Below are 15,041 nucleotides of genomic sequence, written 5' to 3'. Positions count from 1 at the left end.
AGGAACATCGCAATGGGAGGCATCATGCTGGTTATTTAATGACAATCGGGCAAAAATACAGACAAAAAGTGTGTTTCCATTAAAAGGTGCTTCACTTTACAACACATTTCCTAATCACTGAAATAGAGGCCAAAATAGCCAGGTCTAGTTTAACTTAACTAGGCAGACAAGGTGTCTTACCAGATAGGATCAGCATTAACAGCATCATCAAACCACAACAAGTACAGACACAATAGCCCAACCACCAGAGCATGGAATGTGGACACCACCCTAAAGAAATAATAAAAACATATATTTGTGCATCATTGTTGTAAGTTGTACGGACCACAAGCAGTATAGCAAGATACATTTCATCTATCATTCATGAAATCACATATACCAATACAACAAATTCATTAATAATCTCTGCAAAATTAGGCCAGCAGAGGGTTCCTAACCCTTAATTTTGTAAGTAAGAAATTTTCTTTAAAATGTGAGTAAAACATAAAATCAATGCATAGCATGGAAACATTCAGTTTGCGAACATATGAAATAGGAGCAAAAGAAGGTCATTCAGTCCTTTTGAGCCTGGTCCACCATTCAACAAGGTCACAGCTGATCGGTTTGTGTTGCAAATTCCACATTCCCATTTACCCCCGATAACCTCGATTTTCTTGCCAGAAATCTATCTACCTCCACCTTAAAGTATTCAATGATGCCCAACTCTACCGCCTTCTGAGGCAAAGAGTTTCAAAGTGGCACAATCCTCAAAAGAAAAACAATTCTCCTCATCACTAACCTAAAGGGGGTAACCCCTAATTTTAACATTTTAATTTTGTACTCCACACAAGCATCCTCCTACTATTCTAATTATCAATTGCCACCTCTCACCCTATATTCATTCTCACTTACACATGTATTAATTCTCCCCTTAAGATGTGTCAATCCTATCTACCTCAACCACTATTCCTTTATAACAATAATCTTTATTGTCACAAGTAGGCTTACATTAACACTGCAATGAAGTTACTGTGAAAATCCCCTAGTCGCCACATTCCGGCACCTGTTCTGGTACACAGAGGGAGAATTCAGAATGTCCAAATTACCTAACAACACGTCTTTCGGGACTTGTGGGAGGAAACCGGAGCAGCACGGTAGCAGAAGTGTATAGCACTGTGGCTTCACAGCGCCAGGGTCCCAGGTTTGATTCCCTGCTGGATCACTGTCTGTGCGGAGTCTGCACGTTCTCCCCATGAACTACTTGATGAGCACAAATAAATACACTGGCACTTAACCCTCTCTGCGTACTAAAATAGAAGTACTAAGTGCAGAGCCATATGCAATAACTAATGCTGTGCCTCAAAGATAGAATCACGTACTTGTTGGAAGCTCAAAATATCAACAAGGGAAGTCTACTTTCCCGGTCAAAGGGGACAATCTAAAACTTCTCAAAAGACTTCACAATCCTGAGAAGGGAACATCCAACTCTGAAATAAACACCACGCATTTTCTAGCTCTGATCCCTATAGCAGTTTCCATACTACATATCGTACAGTGGGAATTCTTCACATGATCATCTGCATATGAACTTCTGTATATAATCAGATAGATATAATAATAATTAAATCATGAACATTCAATTAGAAAACCAGTGCCTGTTAAAGTGCTCTGTTTTCTTTTGTTTAGGATGCATATCTCCGCTAAATAAACAAGAGTTCCTTGCACTGTTCCCTTCAGATTTTTAGTATAGCTCATGTAATTAAGCATTAACAGTGGGTACAGTGTTTGTGTTATTGAACGAGCAACCTAGAGGTCATGACTTGAAAGCCCACCATGGAAGACAAAACCAAATTCATTAAACCTAACCACTTGTGCATTAGCGCCATGAAAAATGTCCATAACAAGTCAGATGTTTTGTAAAACCCAACTAGTTTTCTGGTCTCCCTCAGGGGTAGGAACCTACCACAGTCTGACCTACAAATGACTCCAATAGGCGGTTGATGTGTGGCGCCGTGATCGTACAAATGACTCCAATTCACACCATACAGTTAACTCTAAATTGCTTCTGAAATAATCAGGAAGACACTCAGCTGTAAACAAGGTTATTTAGGGATGGAACGACAAACACAGTCTTGGTCAGCATAATGAACATCCCAGAAATAAAAATGTTAAAAGCTAAACAAACTTTGTTTTATTTCTATTCTTTACCCATTATGAATTTTAGGGATCAAAGACTTTATGAAAAATGCATATATATTATATGTAGGTCGTCCGACTATTAAACTAAGCTTGGATTTAAGAATATGTCTGGTTGTACCATTATGCAACTCCGCCTTTGAAATTGCTGTTCATTAGATATTCTTTATTATACCTTTAAAGCAAATTAGTAAATAAAGTTGGCCAGGGAGACATTATACATCAGAAAATCTGTCCCATTTTTAAAAGACTAGGCAGAAAATAAATTTATCATCAAGGAGCCCCGATGCTAGTCATTATGTCAGACCAGGGGAACAAATTAAACAGTCATCCACCTTACGCACAGACCTGCAACTGGTGGTGTACATAGAAGTACTCACAGGGTCGACAAACAAGTCATCAGACCACTTGCTTGGATACCTGGAGCTGGTGTACTGCAGGGAATTCTTAAGGAAGGTAGGTTTAACAAAGAAAATTAGGTTTAACAAAAAAAATTGTAGACCAAATGTTCCTTGTGAGGCAATCTAGAATGAGAGGTCACACATAGGAGAGGTCACACATAGGAGAGGCCACACATAGGAGAGGCCACACATAGGAGAGGCCACACATAGGAGAGGCCACACATAGGAGAGGCCACACATATAGGTTGAGAGGCAGTAGATTTAAAACTGAGATAGAACATAGTACAGCACAGCACAGTACAGGCCCTTCGGCCCACGATGTTGTGCCAATGAGGAGGAATTACTTCTCGCAGAGGGTGGTGAATTTGTGGAACTTGCTGACCCATAGTGTGGTGGAGTCTGAAATCATTAAATGGTTTCAAGGAGATAGATATATTTCTGATTTGAAAAACAGGTTAAAGGGATATGGGGAACAGGCAGGGAAATGGATCTGAGACCAGGAAGAGATCAGCCATGATCTGAAGGGCTGAATTGCTTTCTTCTGCTCCTAATGCATATGTATACCGCAGATAAGGCTACAAATGTGCCTTTGTTCGAATTCATCTATTCCCATGCTGTATATTTCCCACAAATAATATCACAGTGAATACCTGGAGTTCCATTCAGTCTTCTGAATGTCAGTTAATGTTCGATAACCCTTGCAGAAAAATACAGATATCCTTGCACTTAAATATTGGAACATAATTTGAAACACAATGAAACTAGCTATAGCGACAATCAGCCAATCAAGGGAAGCCATGACAACTGGAGGAGCTCTGTAAGAAAATAGAAAATTGGTAAATATTCCATGTAAAGCTAGGTCATTTTTAAAAAATGCAATAACCCAAAGTACATAACTCAGTTCATTTTTATTTTCACAGTTCAAAACTGAGCTTCAGCCCAAATCAAATCTCTCTGATCACCTTATATTTTGAGAAGGACAGCTGGAAAGAAAATGCAATGAATATTCTAAAACAAAAGTGTGTGCAATCCAACCATGGATCTACAGCTTTTTTTTTTAATTTAGAGTACCCAATTCATTTTTTTTCCAATTCAGGGGCAATTTAGCGTGGCCAATTCACCTAGGCTGCACATCTTTGGGTTGTGAGAGTGAAACCCACGCAAACACGGGGAGAATGTGCAAACTCCAAACGGACAGTGACCCAGAGCCGAGATCGAACCTGGGACCTCAGCGCCGTGAGGCTGCAGGGCTCACTGTGCTGCCCACAGATCTACAGCTTTAACAAAAAATACTGAGGGACCTGGTAAAAGAACAATTCAGACTAGCATAGCAGCCAGATAAAATGAAAGCAGACAACATGGTAAAAACAAATGTGAGGAAATATTTTTTTCGTCCAATAAAGGGGCAATTTAGCGTGGCCAATCCACCTACCCTGCATATCTTTGGGCTGTGTGGGGAGACCCACACAGATACAGGGAGAAAATGTAAAAAATGTAGGGAAATATTAAGAATAAGTGCACAGTTTTTAAAAAGTCAAGATGGCGCCGGAGTGAGGCGACTCTCTGCAAGCTCTCCCCAACAGATCCACTTTTTACTTAACTTACACTCGTTCTAATCTTTTAAAAATTAATTCTAAAGCTACATTGTATATCTTGTGTTGCCCTATTATCTATTTTCTTGTATTTTGTTTAATTCCCTTTTCTTCCCATGTACTGAATGATCTGTTGAGCAGCTTGCAGAAAAATACTTTTCACTGTACCTCGGTACACGTGACAATAAACAAATCCATCCATCCATCCATCCAAAAATACTAATAAATATTAGGAATGTAGACAGATGCAATGAAAAGCTTGTAAAATAATTATATATTTGGAGACAAGCATTGGTTCAAGTAAAACAATCAGGGATTGGGAAACAAAAAGCAGTTATAAAATAAACACATCACATCCATCGTTTTTTTTTTAAAGCAGGTGGGAAAAAAGTTACTCTAATTAAATATTAAACTTTCAGAAATGGCAAAATATACAAATGACAACAAAGATAAAGTGCCCAATTCAGACAACATACATACTCTTAAAAAAGAGAGAGGACAAGAGAAATTTTAAATATCTTGATACGTTAATTTAGTTTGGAAAACATGGCAAATGATTGGAAAGCGGTTATGTAACTGTAACAAAAGGGTTACAATACATGTCAGAAAACCACAGGCCAAAAAATCCAAAATGACTTTGAGAAAGTGATTTAGCAAGCAACCGCAAACAAGGTAACGCACCGGCTATTGAAAGGCCAAAAATCAGCAGGGGTTCAGGGAAGCAAGCATTGGAAATCTCCTCAGAGCTGCAAACATCCTGCCGTTGCAACTTAACCGGGGAGTGCAGCAGAACCCCAGTTTATAAGCCAGGGTCGTCAACGCCCCCCCCCCCCCCCCCCCCCCCCGTCCCCCCTCCCCTCCCCGAAGTGAAGTGCCTCGCTCAGGCACTGCTGCCAACAACCTGGGAGAAAAGACCTTGTGCCTCCGCGGCTTCTCCACTGGTATAAAAGCAGCAACAGCAGCTGACGCATGAACATTTTTAACAAATCGGCTGCACTGAAAGGAAAGGGGAAATCTTTCCATTCCAGCTCTCAATCACCCAGCACACCTGCAGTCCCAGCCATAATTTCGCTTGATTTTGTTCATGTTGCGATCCTGTCACAAACAAGTGCATCGTGCTCTAGTTGTAAGTGATAGCTGCTGTTACTAATTGGGGAAATGTTAGGGCATAATTTCTAAACATATAAAAACAAGCTTTCCACCCTGTGTGTGCGCACACGTGGAGAGGGAAACAGATAAAAGGGAGTCTATGCCGGTGCTCTCTGGGTTGTGTGAATAAATCTTTCTTCAGTAAAGACTGGCTGAAGATTTCTCCTTTGCTCAGTACATGAGTAGCGAATTATAACAGATTTAACACATATCAGCTTGCATTTATATAGCACCTTTAGCATAACAGGACCCTTCCCATATAGTTTAGAACAGATTCATTTGTGCCCAAAGGCTTGACTGAATAAATAGGAAGAACACCTGCCGACTTAGATTCTAAAATTTGCACTGTTCCTGCAGATTGGATTCAACATTTGAATTGGCAAGAGCAGGGCGAGAGAAAGTGAACAATGTGTCCTTTAAACATGATCCATTCTCCAATGGTTAAAGGTGGTGGAAGAAAGGAAACTCATGTTAATCGGTGCTATGCAATGCTGCATGACAGCCCAAATCCAGCAGTTGGCAAGAAACAGAGTTTGATGTTCACTTGGCTGACAGCTTTCCGCTTAGTTTTCACAGGCTTGGGCAGCTACTTTCTGTCAGTCATCAGGCAGCTGAGCTAGCATGGCACCCTACACAAGGAACCTGTGGCATGTCTGAGCAAATCAAGAAATACCATGGTTTTTCGACCAGATTAAAGAATTCCTCACAAACACATGCAGAGTGTAAAACAGAAGTACAATTTAGATCTAGATCATGTACAAGAAAGGGAAGTAATGGAGAGAAAGAAAAATGGGATTAAGGAGAGGGAAACAGGGAAAAGGCATTTTCAAACTTCCAACACTAATTCAATTCTGAGGAAATGAGATCCCACACTTGTAATATGTTTTAAGTGGTAGCAGCTGATTGACATTATTCTATTAAAAATTCACTGATACACAAACGCACTAGTCCTTTTTTTCCTGCCATATTTAATGACCAAGTACTGCAGCTTCACATCCTTAGTTCAACAGAGTCTATTGGTGAGGTTGCTATAACGCATATTGTAAGGGGTAAGGTACTTAGACCTTAACTTGTGCATCCTCTGGAAGCTGCTGCCAATTTATTGTGTCGTAACAGCGATGCTTAATGCAAAATCCAGCCTAATGCATTTTGTTATGGGGAGTTAAGCAGCTTTGGAGATTATCCGAGGACAGAGCTTCAACTTCCTGAAGCTGGAATCTGTGGATGGGGGTTAGAAGTCAGTAAATTGAATGTTGACTTTATAAATTCGTTTTAGAACATATGGTGGATTAGCACCATTAAATGCAAACTTTGGTATATCAACGGCATTTTGTGGAAATTACTTGTTTTTTTCTAATTTAAGTATTGCTTCTCTGTACCTCTTCCTATTCATAAATTATAATTTATTTTCGTGAGATTTTTGCATTCCATAAAAAATAAATATTTTATTCTGTCTTGGTGACACTTCTGCCACAGTGCACAATGGAAATGCACTTAATATATTTAAATTCCAAACTCAAAAGGAGCTCTGCCTCCTAATCAAGGAGTGACATGCAGGCATTATAATGGGGCTGGTTTAGCACAGTGGACTAAACAGCTGGCTTGTAATGCAGAACAATGCCAACAGCGCGGGTTCAATTCCCGTACTGGCCTCCCCGAACAGGCGCCGGAATGTGGCGACTAGGGGTTTTCACAGTAACTTCATTGAAGCCTACTTGCGACAATAAGAGATTATTATTAACTCAGTATTTCAAGCTCTTCAACATTCTGATAAGCGATCAGGATAAGGGTCCTACTTTTTTAAACAAGCAAGAGACTGGGGTTTGGTGGGAAGATGGGATCATTGTTATTGATATGGGGATTGACATTACATTTGTTACTGATTATTGTTTATTGTTGGGTGTAAATTTGGGAGAAAATGTGAAAGAGAATTTTAAAAAATTTAAAAAGCAAGCGATTAAGTGTACTGCAGTACAAGGAATACCTTTGTGCTATTTCTTAAAATCTGGGACCTCCAAATATCTTTCACGCAAAATTTAAATTGATAGAGTTAAGATGACACAAAGATTCCATTCCGAATTCAGAACTGTTTTTTGGGTATCAACTACATGAATCAGTGCACACAAAAATTCATTAAAGCCACCAGTTTTTCCTCTTTATTACAGTAACTTTAATAAATTGCGTCAAAATGTAAACGGAGGGAGGAAGTGGTGCCTTATTCAGATAGACAAAGCAGGCCACAAAAATCCAAAGCAAATCTCATTAAAAGTTAGTGATCAACATTGTTAGCCGATATTGGTTTGAGCTACCAATCCTAGGGTTTAAATGGCAATATTTTTAAGGGGGGGGTGGGGGGTACTAGGAAAGGACAGAAAACAAGAGAAAATTTAATATTTTTAATCTTTGCATCGGTTTTGTTATGCTAAAACGTAAATGTGTTAATATGTTACCTGAATATTGATTGGTAGGAGTTAAACGGTTACACCGATGTCCTGGAGATTCAGTTAGATAAAATAATCGAGACTTCAAAAGCTGTCAGTATCTCAGGAGTTCTGGTTCCTGTATGTCTAACCAACTTTCTGTGTGCAAGTCAGACTAAATGAGAAAATTAAGCAGGGTAGACCTAGTAAGAAGAGACACACATAACAAATTTAATTTGCACTAGACTATCAATTTACAAACTACTGCACTCCCAATACCTGCTGACAGGGTGTTAAAAGGTCAGATTATATTAAGTGGCACAATTTATAAATGTCAAAGAAATCAGAGTGGTACTCCTTCAGCTAACAGTAATCAGATGGAAAAATGTTAATTCTTCAGATCTTTGCACGCTTAGGAAAAGCCAAGTGTGGCTCAAGAAACACAACTAAATTCCTGTTACTATTTAATATCCTTCAAGTTAAAGACACGTCAACTATAGGTTACCTAGATTTCCAGCAATCTTGAGACATGCCTCTTACAACAGAACAGCAATTTTCACCCTACACGAAATGTAGAGTAAGACATGAAAACAGAAAACTTTAAAATCTGTTCAAAGTAGTTTTCCATTCCAGAAATGTGCTCATAACCCCAGAAAGGGATCTTCTCTTACGGCGCAGTGACAAAAAGTTTAATACAATGGACTTAAGTCTACCTGAAATGGGGTTAAAATGTCTAAATTCAATTCACTTACCTGAACAATTAAGTGAAAAGATCTTCCTCCCATTCAACTGGGTTTCATTAGAATCTTGCTTTCAGAGATTGAATAGTGTAAATACTCTTATCCTATTGTTAGACTGAGTCTACCAAGCTAAGCTGCCAATACAGTAACTACATTACCATACCAGCATCTCATTGAACGAGGACTTGAAAAGGTAATTTGTAGACAGTCAATGAAATGTTAAGGAGAAGTTGCATTTCTTTTTAACTGTAACAGCCGCCTACAAGCTGCCACTCCCTTTTCCTACTTCCCATTTGATGTTGTACCATAAGATCAGCAGCCTGGTTAGAGTAATTTCTAATAGTACAGTTGTAGAGATGATGCATTGCGCTATACAAGAAAACCCACAACAGTTTTGACCAGCTTTGACAAAGAGTCATCCAACAATCTGTCCTGGTCCATCCATGTTGACGCTATGACCAAGGAAGCACAACAGTGCCTAAGGAAATTCGGCATGTCCACATTGACTCTTACTAATTTTTAAAGACCAACCAAAGAAAGCATCCTATCTGGCTGCATCACAGCCTGGTTATGGCAACTACTCGGCCCAAGACCGTAAGAAACTACAGAGAGTCGTGAACACAACCCAGTCCATCATGTGAAACCGACTCCCATCCATTGACTCTGGCCACACCTCCCGCTGCCTTGGGTTATTCTCTCTACCAACCTCTTCCATCAGATAGGAAATACAAAAGTCTAAGAACACACTAACAAATTCAAAAACAGCTTTTTCCCTGCTGTTACCAGATCTCTTCAAACATCTTTTCTACTGAGTAGTAATACACTCTGTATGCTTCACCTAATGCCTGTGTCTGTGTCTTTACATTGTGTATGTATGTATGTCCTATGTTTTTTCATGTATGGAACGATCTGTCTGGACTGTACGCAGAACAATACTTTTCACTGTACCTCAGTACATGTGACAATAAATCACATCAAATCCCTCCAACCATCCACACTACAGTGTTTTAGGCCACAAGACATAGGAGCAGATTTAGGCCACCCGGCCCATCAAGTCTGATCCGCATTCAATCATGGCTGATATGTTTCACATCCCCCCAGTCTCCTGCTTTCTTCCCATAACCCCTGGTCCCCTTATTGATCATGAACCTATCGACCTCTGTCACAAAGACGCTCCGTGATTTGGTCTCCACAGCCTTCTGCGGCAGTGGGTTCCAGGGATTCACCACTTTCGGCCGGAGATTTTCCTCCTCACCTCGATTTTAAAGGATAGTCCCTTCAGTCCGAGGCCGTGCCCTTGGGGTCCAATCTCTCCCACTAGTGGAAATATCCCCTCCGCCTCCACTCCCATCCCCTCCGCCTCCACTCCCATCGCCTCCGCCTCCACTCCCATCCGCCTCCGCCTCCACTCCCATCCGCCTCCGCCTCCACTCCCCTCCGCCTCCACTCCCCCTCCCCCTCCCCTCCCCCTCCCCTCCGCCTCCACTCCCCCTCCCCCTCCGCCTCCACTCCCCCTCCCCTCCGCCTCCACTCCCCCTCCCCTCCGCCTCCACTCCCCCTCCCCTCCGCCTCCACTCCCCCTCCCCCTCCCCTCCGCCTCCACTCCCCCTCCCCTCCGCCTCCACTCCCCCTCCCCTCCGCCTCCACTCCCCCTCCCCTCCGCCTCCACTCCCCTCTGCCTCCACTCCCATCCGCCTCTGCCTCCACTCCCATCCGCCTCTGCCTCCACTCCGCCTCCACTCCCATCCACCTCCCCTCCCATCCACCTCCACCTCCACCTCCATCCCCTCTACCTCTACCTCCACCTCCACCTCCACTCCCATCCCATCCCCTCCACCTCCACTCCCATCCCCTCCACCTCCACTCCCTCCACCTCCACTCCCTTCCCCTCCACCTCCACTCCCTTCCCCTCCACCTCCACTCCCTTCCCCTCCACCTCCCTCCCATCCACCTCTATTTTGTCCACAAATCCAGATGTAATCTTGCTTGATGCTGATTCACCTGCCCCGCCCGGGCTCCGGTCGCTCAACCTTGCCTCCGTCAAAAGATAAAACATGCCGGTCCTGTCCTTCCTGGTTAATGATTAAACGCCAGGGCAACTCCCAAACGGGGGTTTTAAATCCCTCCATGTTTCACCTCGAGCAGCAGCAGCAGCAGCATCCCCCCGCCGGGGTTTAGGTGAAGCATTTAAAGGCTTTGAAGACGTGGAGATGGGTTTAATCCTTCCCTCCAGCCGCGATTACCTGTTTGATGTCCTGACGAAGGCGGACTATCGGCCGGGGGTACAGGTGTGCGTTTACCTGAGGGGGGCCCCAGGTGCGTTTATCTGAGGGGGGGCCCAGGTGCGTTTACCTGAGGGGGGCCCCAGGTGCGTTTATCTGAGGGGGGGCCCAGGTGCGTTTACCTGAGGGGGGGGGGCCAGGTGCGTCTCCGTCTCCGGGCGGGACTGAGGGAGATTTGTTGGGGTTTGAGGGGGGAGGAGGGAGGCCGCTGCTCGGCTCCCCCCGGCCCGCACACACCAGGAAGCCGCAGTCAGGCCGCCGGCAAGGGGGGGAAAATAAACCCTTTCCTGCCTCCCCTCCGCCGTGCCAGTCCCAGGCCTGGCCGCCCTCACCGGGCCCGGCCTGGGCCCCCGTCGCCCGGGGCAACGGCGGCCCCACCCGCTTTATTCTGGCCGACGGTTATTTATTCCCATCCCCTCGCCGGGAGAATTCTCCCAGCCGTCAGCAACACCCCCACCCAAAAAAAAAAAATTACACCCCAACCTCTGGGACTTGGAATTCCTTGGCCTGTTGCACAGAAAGGTACCTTTCATCCCTCTTCCTTTTTTAAAAAAATAATCTGTTCAGTCACACACCAACCTTCCCTCTCTCGGCAGCTCCGGATGCAACAATTTCTCATTTCGTAAATTGCTGCCTGAGACTCCTCTCTCTTTCCTTTTCCTCGATATAGTTTTTCTTTTCACCACCAGGGTCAACGTCTTTCCTTCAAACTACAAGTCCCTTCGAAAGAATCCCTTCTGGTCTGTGGCATTCATCAAACACCAACAGTCTTGGACCTCCTTTCACCATCTACTCCACTTTTTAATTCCCCTCCCTTCTCTCCCAAACACAGGATTGTTTTAAGTTAAATTGAGTAAAGGACGTGTAGAATGAGTGGGTGGAGGTTTTAAAAGCATGTAAGCTGTTTTCAGATCTGCAGCACAGTGACCCTTCAAGTCAGACAACAATTTTCTGATATGACACAACAGTATTAGTGAAGTATTCTGACATGAAAGTTCCAGGTTTGAAGCTCAATTCATTTTTTTTTAATGCTGACGGGTGTGTTTTTTAGACTTTATTGGAGAAACCTTTCGAAATGTAATTTAAAAACTGAATCCTAATGAGGCATCAGAGACTGAGAAAAGCACGTACGTGTGTGTACCATGAGGGATGATGGTTGTTGGAAAGGATTTAGATCTACTTGCTCAAAATATTTACTTGCCTTCAAAAGAATTTGACCGAGTTGAAATGTTGGCCTGCATTCTGAACATGCAAATTAGGAGCAGGAGTGGGGCACTCGGCTCCCCAAGCCAACTCTGCCATTTGATAAAATCATGGCTGATCCGAATATAATCTCAACTCCACCTTCCTGCCTACACCCGATAGGTTTTCACCCCCTCGCTTCTCAAGAATCTATCTACCTCTGCCTTAACAATATTCAAGGACTCTGCTTCTACCATCTTTTGAAAAAGAGAGTTCCAAAGACTCATAACACTCTGCTACAAATCAATTATCTTCATCTCTATCTTAAATGGGAGACTCCTTATTTTTCAACAGTGACCCCCTAGTTCTAGATACAACCACACGAGGAAACACCCTTTGCACAATCCATCTTGCCAAGTCCCCTCTGGATATTACATGCATCAATCAAGTCACCTCTTATTCTTCTGAACTCCATGGATGTAAGCCTTGCCTGTGCACCCTTTCCTCACAAGGCAACCTGCCCATTACAGGAATTACTTTAATAAACCTTTTTTAAGAATTATTTTATGGGTTTTGGGTGTCGCCGGTTACGCCAGCATTTATTGCCCATCCCTAGTTGCCCTTCAGAAAGTGATGGTGAGCTGCTTTCTTGAACCGTAGTAGTCGCTGAGGTGTAGGTAAACCCACCGTGCTGTTAGGGAGGGAGTTCAAAGATTTTGTGACAGTGAAGGAACGCCGATATCGTTCCCAAGTCAAGAGTGGTGAATGACTTGGACGGGAACCTCCATGTGGTGGGATTGCCAGGTATCTGTTGCACTTGTCCTTCTAGATGGTAGTGGCATGGGTTTGGAAGGTGCTGTCTAAGGAACCTTGGCGAATCGGAGGTCCCTGGGTGGTAGGTCTCTGAGCAGGGTGGCATTGTAGTATTGTAGCCACCCAGGCACCTTGGCATTGCCAGTCTGGCAGCCTGGCAGTGCCACGAGTGCCACCCTGGCACTGCCAAGCTGGCCAGGGTACTGCTATGGTTCCAGGCTAGCATTATGCCAGCACTGGGGTAAGACCCGGGAGGTGCCCTGCCTGTGTGAGGGGGGGGGGGGGGCGATGACCCCCTTAAAGGTGAATTGGGGGGCCCAGGGGTTGCATCAGGACACTGGCCGGAGCTCCTCAATGCTGGAAATAACGCTGACTGCGGCCTCGAGAGGGGTGTTCCCCTCCGGGGCACGAAGGAAAAACAATGTTCCATTAGATAGTGGGGTCGTTTTCGGTGTCGCTAATCCCGCCCAGAACAGATGCTTTTATTTTGTTAGATCGCGCCCCAATTCTTTGGTTCCTTCCTCCAAGTCATTTATATAAATTATAAAAGTTGAGGCCCCAGCTCTGATCCCTGTGTCATATCACTATATCTGGCCAACCAGGAAATGACATATTTTTGCCTGCTTTATTTCCTGTTAGCTCACCAATCTTCTCCCCATTCCACCAACAGTTATGAGCTTTTATTTTCCACACTAACCTTTGGTATGGCAGCTTATCAAATGCTTTCTGTAAATCTAAGTAGAGTACACCCCTTGTTCCCGTTTATCCACAGCGCATGTTATTTCTTCCAAGAATTCCCGGCTCTGGGTCACTGTCGGTGTGGAGTTTGCACATTCTCCCTGTGTTTGCGTGGGTTTTACCCCACAACCCAAAGATGTGCAGGCTAGGTGGATTGGCCACGCCAAATTGCCCCTTAATTGGAAAAAAAAATGAATTGGGTGCTCTAAATTTTTTTTTTTAAATTCAGAGCAAATCTTCGTTTGATTGAGGTGGTCAGAGGTGACTGGGGTGAAGCCCAGCTTGCAGTGGCGGATTTGCTGGAAAATGGGCCTACACCTTGGTGGTGATGTTTGCATCGGGATGATGGCTGCCATTGCGAATAGTGTTTTGGATGGTGACGTCGGCTCCATGCTGCAGAAGTTTGGTGCTCACTCTGATGAACTGCAAAGTATCCTTGAGAGAATAGTGGATGCACAGGAGATAAACCTGGTATTTGCCAAAGCAATCTCCCTAGTGGGGGCTCAGCTCTGGTCCTTGAAATCCTGCTGCATGATGTGTCATCCATCCCAACCAACTTGGGGAGTAGGGGCCGGACAAGGAGTGTTCATGAGCCCGGTCTCTTGTGAGGAGTTGGAGGTGGGTTCCTGACTGCCATGCTTTTGTAATCTTGATCTGGAGTCTAGGCGCGTCAGGTTCGATGGAGCACATTCTATCCGATCTTTGAGGCCTGGGGTCAATTGAAGACCCGACCACTAGTCTTATGTTATCCTGTCCTCTAGGCTAATTGTGATGGGTTAGAGGTGTCTGGTCATGTCAAGTCATCCCCCCATTCCCGGTCGAGTTCTAGGTTCCGTATCGTCAGGGCAATGGCTTGGTGGAGGTGAAGGTGCTTCATTCGATGGAACTCTTGAGAAATAGAATATAGAACATACAGTGCAGAAGGAGGCCATTTGGCCCATCGAGTCTGCACCAACCCACTTAAGCCCTCACTTCCACCCTATCCCCGTAACCGAATAATCCCTACTAACCATTTTGGATACTGAGGGCAATTTAGAATGGTCAATCCACCTAACCTGCACGTCCTCGGACTGTGGGAGGAAACTGGAGCATCCGGAGGAAACCCACACAGACACGGGGAGAACGTGACAGACAGTCACAGACTGTCAGACAGTGACCCAGCGTGGAATCTAACCGGGGACTCTGGTGCTGTGAAGCCACGGTGCTAGCCACTGTGCTACCGTGCTGCCCCCACTGCTGAGAGTTGTTCAGCGATCCTGTCAAGGCCTTGTCCTTTTAAAGTGACATAGATGGTGTTATTATCCTGCAGTTCATCAATAATTCTGAATGTTATTCGCCTGTGATTATGCTATTGATTTTATGTTGTTGCCTTTTCTCCTGACAAGTGCATGCGATTTTTCAGCACGAGGGCAAAGGCCGCTTGTTATCCTGTTTTAGCAAAAACCATATTGAATCGGTAAAGTGATATCTGATTTGTGCACGGTCTTGTCCCTTTTTTATGTGCTGTGTTCCTTGCATTCATAAGAAGCGAGTGCATTTTCGACAACCC

At 44.1% G+C, this 15,041-nt stretch overlaps 1 protein-coding gene across 7 annotated transcripts in view; it reads right to left on the bottom strand.

Moving 5' to 3' along the window:
- tlcd4a (TLC domain containing 4a) overlaps positions 1-11,486 on the bottom strand; it is a 73,508-nt gene extending 62,022 nt beyond the window's left edge. The window contains exons 1-4 of one of the 7 annotated variants that reach the window (XM_038793900.1): positions 11,339-11,486; positions 7,768-7,912; positions 3,227-3,391; positions 181-270 (exon numbers count right to left, since the gene is read on the bottom strand). In XM_038793900.1, coding sequence (XP_038649828.1) covers positions 181-270; positions 3,227-3,375 — 239 coding nt within the window. In that variant the 5' untranslated portion in view covers positions 3,376-3,391; positions 7,768-7,912; positions 11,339-11,486. Of the gene's footprint in view, positions 1-180; positions 271-3,226; positions 3,392-7,767; positions 7,941-8,489; positions 8,954-10,720; positions 11,170-11,242; positions 11,306-11,338 lie in introns of those variants that run through there. The other 6 variants (XM_038793904.1, XM_038793903.1, XM_038793901.1 and 3 more) reach the window with 6 other exon arrangements.
- Positions 11,487-15,041: the final 3,555 nt, after the last annotated feature.

Source organism: Scyliorhinus canicula, chromosome 4 (genome assembly GCF_902713615.1).
Source record: "Scyliorhinus canicula chromosome 4, sScyCan1.1, whole genome shotgun sequence".
Lineage (NCBI taxonomy): Eukaryota > Metazoa > Chordata > Chondrichthyes > Carcharhiniformes > Scyliorhinidae > Scyliorhinus > Scyliorhinus canicula.
Note: the sequence above shows the minus strand (reverse complement) of the source record. Positions and strands in the feature narration are given on the sequence as shown.